This window comes from Passer domesticus, chromosome 22 (assembly GCF_036417665.1).
Source record: "Passer domesticus isolate bPasDom1 chromosome 22, bPasDom1.hap1, whole genome shotgun sequence".
Lineage (NCBI taxonomy): Eukaryota > Metazoa > Chordata > Aves > Passeriformes > Passeridae > Passer > Passer domesticus.
In genome coordinates, this window is record NC_087495.1 from 2,173,019 (window position 1) to 2,179,832 (window position 6,814).

The window sequence follows — 6,814 nt, forward strand, 5'->3', positions numbered from 1 at the left end:
AGGAGGGGTGTCGCCTGCCCGGAGGTGGCCCTGCAGCCCCACGGGGGGTGACCTTGTCCCCGTCCCTGTCCCCTACCTGGGGAGCCGGTGCGGGTCCCTCCGTGCGCTCCGCGGGCGCGGCGGGGGCAGCGGGAAGGCAGAGCCGCCCGGCATCACCGCCCCTTCCTCCCTCCTCCTCCTCCTCTTCCACCTCTCTTCCTCCTCCCCCCTGCCTGCCCCACAGCCCCGGGCGGAGGAAGAGGGGGGCACGTGTCCTTAGGGTGCCCCATTCACCCCCGGCTGCCCCGCGCTCCCCAAAGTGCTCCATGGGTGCCCCCTCTACCCAGGGTGACCCATGGCCCCGTGAGTGCCCTTTATGCTCTGGGATTGCCCCCTCCCAGGTTTTCCCATGGACCCCCACACACCGTCAGGGCACCCAACCCCAAGGGGTGCCCCGTGAGCCCCCCATACACCTCGGGGTGCCTGTGTACCCCAATACAGCTGTAATAGCTCCATATACCCCAGGATAACCTCTATCCTCCAATCAGCCCCCGTTACCCCCACACAGCTCCGTCCCCAAAATGCCCCATGTTTCTTCTGTGCCCCCCCAGGACACCCATGTGCCCCTCTAGAGCCCCAGCATGCCCCATAAATCCCTACATAAATCCCCCCCAGACCCCCTCCTGCTCCCCCTACCCCTGCACTGGGGGTCCATGCCCAGGCAGCCAGAACCCCCCTCCCTACACTGCACCCCACCTTCACAGGGCCTGGTGTCCCCTGCCACAGCACAGCGGGCTGCAGGCGGGGGAAACTGAGGCACAGGGCCACCTCCCAGCCAGAGGGTCACCCCACTCTGTGCCTCAGTTTCCCTTCCCAAGGAGGAACTCTACCCATTTCCCTCAAAAAGCTGCACAGCCAATATCCCAAGTGCCTTCTCAGCACAATGGGACCCCAGCTTGCTCTGCCCATAGATTTTGCTGATAAAAAGCCTTTATTTTCCGAGATGTATAACCCCCTGGAGGCCCCTGACAGTGTGGCCCAGCTGCCAGCAACGATGGGACATCCATCAGCATCCCACAGTCCCACTGGGACCAGAGAACAAACCCCAGCAGTGCTGCAACCTCACGGGGTCCCCCCAAAACCAGGGGCAACGCGAGCCCTCCCCGACCTCCTCCACCCCACAGGATGGGGCTGGACGCCTTCCAGGAGCCCTTTTCCATGGTCCCCATGGGGGATGTGTGCTGGGGGACTCTGGGGTGCCCAGCGAGGCCACCCTGAGTTTCTGCTGTCGGGTTCCACCCCGCGCCTCATCGGGACGTCTCCCCCGATCCGGATCCCGACAGAGTGGCCGCGCCGGGCTGCTGGGCAGAATCCTGTGCGGGATGGAAGAGAGGAGCCCAAAAGCCTCTCACCACGGCCCCGGGGCTGCCGCCAGCCCTGACCCTGCGTGGCACGGGGTGTCCCCGCTCTCACCTGCCTGCAGCAGGACTCCAGCAGCACCCCGGAGCGCAGCAGGCACCAGAGCTCCCCCAGCAGCGACACGAAGACGTGCAGGATGTCCGTCCATCGGCCCACGGTGAGGAGGAGGATGAAGAGGCCGCCCATCCGCACCACGATGGTCCGGAACGCCGGCCCCCTGCCCGTGCTGTGCCGGGACTCCTCTGCGAGGACACGGCATTGCAGAGCCACCGCGGGGACACCAAGCATGGGGGGCTTCACGTATAGCCCGTGTAGCCCCTATACACCCCCAGTACATCCCATGTACCCCCTGTACAGTCCCAGGGTGCCCCAGGTACCCCCAGGACGTCCCATGTACTCTCTGTACACCCCAGTACCCTCTGTGTACACCCAGGATATATACACATATCCCCTACAGACACCCAGGACTCCCCACATACTCCTGTACACCCCCAGAATGTACCATATATACTCCCCACAGACCCCCAGAATGTACCATATACTCCCCACAGACCCCCAGAATGTACCATATACCCCCTACAGACCTCCAGGACACCACACATACCCCTGTACACCCCCAGAATGTACCATACATACCATCCATACAGCCTCAGGACCCCCTGCACATCCCAAATACTCTGCATACACCCCCAGGACCCCCCACATCTGCCTCTATACACCCCCAGAATGTACCACATACTGTCTACAGCCCCCCAGGACCCTCCACACACCCCTGTACACCCCCAGCCTGTACTATACATATCACCTATACAGCCTGAGGACCCCCTGCACATCCCATACACTCTGCATACACCCCCAGGACCCCCCCCCCCATCTGCCCCTATACAGCCCCAGGTGGCCCCCAGTGCCCCACACACCCCGAGTACATCCCAGACGCCCCTCAGAGCCCCCCGTGCCGGGCCAGCGCCACCCACCCTGCATGTAGACCACCAGCAGGGTGTAGCAGATGCCCAGCGGGGTCCAGAAGCGCACGGCCTCGCCCGTGGAGAGGAAGTCGCGGTTGATGAGCTGCACGGCGGCCAGGTCGGCCACGGCGAAGGCGAGGCCCAGGGCGCTGCGCAGCAGGCGCGGGATGCCGTGCCCCGCGGCCAGCAGCAGGATGCAGACGCCGCAGTAGCGCTGCCGGCTGTGCAGCTCGTACAGGGCGCAGACGTGCCGGGCCAGGCGCCGGGCGTGCAGCGCCAGCAGCCCCGCCAGCCCCGCCGCCAGCGCCAGGTTGCAGCTGCGGTGCGGAGCCCCCTCCAGCAGGAAGGTGAGGCCGCAGGACATCCCGCAGCCCAGCGAGTACTGGCACAGCAGGTAGAGCTGGCTGCTGTGCGCGCCCTGCAAAGCGGCGTGGGGGGCATGGAATCATGGAATCGGCGAGGCTGGAAAAGGCCTCCGAGATAACGAGCCCAACTGTTCCCCCAGCACTGCTGAGTTCACCTCTAATCATGTCCCCAAGTGCCTCATGCAAACACTTGTTGAATCCTTCCTGGGACCATGACTCCAGCACTGCCCTTGGTAGCCTGTGCCAGTGCTCGAGCACCCTTCCCACAAAGGATTTTTCCCAATATCCAATCTAAACCCTTCCTGGCCCAGCCTGAGGCCGTTCCCTCTCCTCCTGTCCCTGTTCCCTGGAGCACAGCCTGACACCCCCGGGCTGTCCCCTCCTGGCAGGAGTTGTGCAGAGCCAGAAGGGCTCCTCTGAGCCTCTTTTTCTCCAGGCTGAGCCCCTTTCCAGCTGCCTCAGCCCCTCCTGGGGCTCCAGCCCCTTTCCCACCACTGTTTCCATCTCTGGACACACTCCAGCCACAGAGGTCCCAGAACCGTCCCAAAAATTGAGGTGTCCCAGCAGTGCCAGCACAGGGGACAGGCACTGCCCTGTGCCCACTTAGCCTCTTGCCCACCTGGCTGAGGTGCAGGGGGACCCATGGCCCCCTCCACCCACAGCCCCTCCACTGGGTGCTGAGCAAGCCCCCAGTTTCCCAGCTCCATCCGCACCATTCCCCACGGTGCCTCAGTTTCCCCCATGCTGTCTCACCTTGCCGAGGGAGAGGGTGGTGGAGACGGCGCGCAGGGAGAACTCCAGCACCACCAGCGCGGCCACGCGGGAGCCCACCAGGGCCAGGACGGCGGTCAGCACCAGCACGTGCAGCGGCTCCAGCAGCGGCCGCCGCGCCGCCATCGCCTCCTTCTCCGCCTGCCTCTCGGGGTTGCTGGGGACAGCAGGGGGATGTCACCCAAAACAGGGTGACAAGCCTTAGTGACATCCCCCTCCGTGCTGTACAGCCGAGGCTGCAGCCCCTGCCCTGCACACCTCGGTGCCAAGAGCCACTGCCCGACAGCAGATCCCAAAATCCCCAAAAACAGCCTTCCCCCCAAGAGGGGACAAAGGGCTGGCGCTTACTTCGCACACTGGATGTAGAGATAAACCTTCAGGAGGCTGCAGAGCACCGAGACGGCGCAGGCACCCACCAGCCCTGTGGGGAAAGGCAGCAGTGGGTCACTGGCGTCCCCTGGGCTGTCCCCACACCACCCTCGGGATCTCACCTTGCAGCAGCGCATCCAGCAGTGCCCAGCCCCACGCCAGCCCGGGCAACTCCGGGAGCCAGGACCCCAGGGAAAACATTTTCGATAGAGAGGAGCCACAGTGTAGCCAGGCCCCGGCTCCAAGGTCCGCGGGGCGGAGGCGGGGAGTGGCCCCCCCGGCTAGTAAATCATTATTGGGGCAAGCCAGGGCAGCTGGAGCCCCGGCCAGGCAAGATGAACTCCAGCTGCCCCTTGGAGGTGAAAATTAGGAGAAGAGGGATGTGATGCGCATGGAGGGGCTCAGGCACCACCAGAACCTTTAACCTCCCCCCACGCCGGCATTGCCATTCTCCTCTCCACCCTGAGCCATCGCAGCATTTCAGGTCCTGCCCCCGCCATCTGCACCACCCCAAAGACCCCAAGACAACACAAAAAATAGAAAAACCTCTTTATTAACATCGTGGTGGCGGCAGGAGTCTGTCCTGCAGCCCTGGGGGCTGCTAGTGCTGAACCATGTTCCTGAGCTTGTCCCAAAAGAAGAGGCTGAGGACGGTGTGGGGGCCGAGGCGGAGGTAGACGGCGCCGATGCCCTTGTACAAGCCCAGCAGCCCCTCTTTGCTGGAGATTTGCAGGATACAATCCAAAAAACCTCGGTAGAGCTTGCCCTGGGGAGAGAGGAGGCAGCCCTGCACCCCTGCCGGATGGGAAAAGCCGCGCGTCCCCTGTGCCGTATCCGGAACGACCTTACCGTGCCGTCGGCGTCCACCGGCTGGTTGTAGAGACGCGTGCTGATCACGTCAAAAGGTGTCATTGTCACAGCCACAGCCACACCACTCACCATGCCCCCCGCCAGCACGGCCGCCCAGCTGCCCTTCCTGAACCACTGCGGGAAGCGCCGGCATCAGCTCTTCCCAACAATGCCGGGGAGCACGGGGGCCGGAGGCGGCCGGGTCCGGCACGCGTCCCGCTCACCTGGCGCTCGCAGACCCAGTCCTTGGCGGAGGCGAAGGTGGCGAGCTGCACGGCCGAGCCCACGGCCACGCGGGGCACGGCGCCCGTCACCCCCCGCCACAGCCCCGCCACCCCGTGCTGCTGGTAGATGCTCTTGAAAGCGGCGGAGATGCTCTGGGGAAGAGAGGAAATTGGGGAAAAATGGGAAAAATGGGAAAGGTGCATCCCACCTGGCCAAAATTTCCCACCCTGGCAAAATATCCCATCCCTGCTTGTCCTGGGTGACACGAAGCCACTATGGGCTTTGGAGAGATCCTGGGGGTCTGGATTCTCTGGATTCGGTATTGCAATCCCACGTGCCTGTCACACCCCCTCTGTTCTCGCACTGTTATTTTTAGCATCATTACGGGGCCAAGAAGGCAAACAACAGCTTTAAATTCCTGCTGACCAAAATAGCATGGTCCCCGCTGGGGCCCGGAGCGTGCACGGACAAGGTGCCACCAAACCCTCTGTGTCCCCCCAGCCCAACCTTGTCCCCGCTCACCTCATGGTTGTGCTGGTGGCCCACGGCCATGGCTGACAGTGTCTGGGCTTGGAGGTGGGTCTTGACCTTGGGGGGACAATGCCAGGTGACAAAACCCTCCAATGCCCCGCTGGGACCGGTAAGGGTCCCCCCATCTTCTCGGCAGATTTTGAGGGGAAGTTTCAGCCCCTCTGACAGACGTGGGGGACACAGCTGAGTGGCCAAGTGGTAACTCCAGACTTTGAATCCCGTTCCTTTTACCCCTCTTTCCCCGGGCAAAGAGACCCTGCAAACACTCACTGCTGTAGCTCTGCAACCCCCCAAAAAACGGGGAGACCCTCTAAAATGGGAGGGGGGGGGGCGAACCCCCGCAATTTCTTTTGGGGTAACCTCCTTATGGGGGAGTTCTCTGCTGGTTTCCTGAGGGGGGGTTGGGGGAGAAAGCAGGGAGAGAGCATGCACAGCACAGCCCCACTTTTGTTTTGGGGAGGGGGGGGCAGGGGAAGAGAGAATGCACCAAGCCAGTGTTTATAGGATGCAGCCAAGATGCCGAACCTTTTGGGGGGGTCCCCAAAACACCCCCCTCCACACCCCACGGCCTTTGGAGCGGAGCAGCACTCACCAGGTACGCGGGGCTGCCCACGATGGCTCCCACCGCCCCGGCCACGGCCCCGGCGGCCACGGTCCCGCCGGGATACCCGGTCCAGCCGGCGTCCTCGGCGTGGGAATAGCAGTAGAAGCGGACGCCGTTCATGAGCCCCTGGTAGAGCAGCCCGGCCGCCAGTCCCTTCTGCAGCCCCCGCAGCCCGTCCGCCCGGCACACGGCCACGGCCGCCCGCAGCACCCCGCGGTAGGGCCGCGGGTACGTGCCCGGGGGCTGCAGCTCGCCCTGCAGCTGCAGCCGCGTCTTCACCACCTCCAGCGGGTTGGTGAGGAAGCAGGCCAAGCACCCGGCCGTGGCCCCCAGCACCAGGTCGGTGGCCGGGGGCACCCCCCCGGCCGGGGGGCTGTTTTGGGGGGGGGTACTGGAATTCCTGCAGCGAGTCGGGAGGGCGGGGGGCGAGGGTCCCCGCCGCCATCCGGCACCTGCCCGCGGGGTGGCCCCAGGCTCCACCTCCCGACAACCGCAGGGGGAAAAAAAAAAAATCCGGGGGGAGCGAGAGCGAGCGAGCGCCGCCTCCTGCAAACCAACCCCCCCCAATTCCAGCCCCCAATTTGGGGAAGGGATGTGGGGCAAAGGTCGGGGCTGGGGGTGCGGGCCGGGCCCCCCCCGACACCGGCGCGCCCCCGGCAGCCGCGGCCAGCCGGGCCCGGTCTCACGTGATGGTGCTGCCCCGGCGCAAACAGGGAAAAGCAGGCAAAAAAAGGGCG

At 64.5% G+C, this 6,814-nt stretch overlaps 2 protein-coding genes across 2 annotated transcripts; both read right to left on the minus strand.

Moving 5' to 3' along the window:
• Positions 1 to 1,149: 1,149 nt before the first annotated feature.
• Positions 1,150 to 4,531, minus strand: TMEM82 (transmembrane protein 82). The gene is made up of 7 exons (XM_064396976.1): positions 4,415 to 4,531; positions 3,991 to 4,220; positions 3,848 to 3,920; positions 3,482 to 3,656; positions 2,373 to 2,781; positions 1,453 to 1,640; positions 1,150 to 1,352 (listed from the first exon to the last, which is right to left on the minus strand). Exons 1-7 carry the CDS (start codon positions 4,426 to 4,428, stop codon positions 1,287 to 1,289), a joined length of 1,155 nt encoding a protein of 384 aa, XP_064253046.1. The 5' UTR covers positions 4,429 to 4,531; the 3' UTR covers positions 1,150 to 1,286.
• SLC25A34 (solute carrier family 25 member 34) lies at positions 4,404 to 6,641 on the minus strand. The gene is given in 6 exon segments (XM_064396979.1): positions 4,404 to 4,634; positions 4,718 to 4,852; positions 4,942 to 5,094; positions 5,465 to 5,530; positions 6,066 to 6,464; positions 6,466 to 6,641. Coding segments are annotated over 6 exon segments (975 nt in total). The 5' UTR covers positions 6,523 to 6,641; the 3' UTR covers positions 4,404 to 4,469.
• Positions 6,642 to 6,814: the final 173 nt, after the last annotated feature.

Excerpts from the sequence above, each read along its gene's own strand:
- TMEM82 (XM_064396976.1), bottom strand. Across the intron at positions 3,657-3,847 it reads CTCTACATCCAGTGTGCGAA|CAACCCCGAGAGGCAGGCGG; the intron begins GTAAGCGCCAGC and ends TGCTGTCCCCAG. Across the intron at positions 2,782-3,481 it reads CCACCCTCTCCCTCGGCAAG|GGCGCGCACAGCAGCCAGCT; the intron begins GTGAGACAGCAT and ends GCCGCTTTGCAG.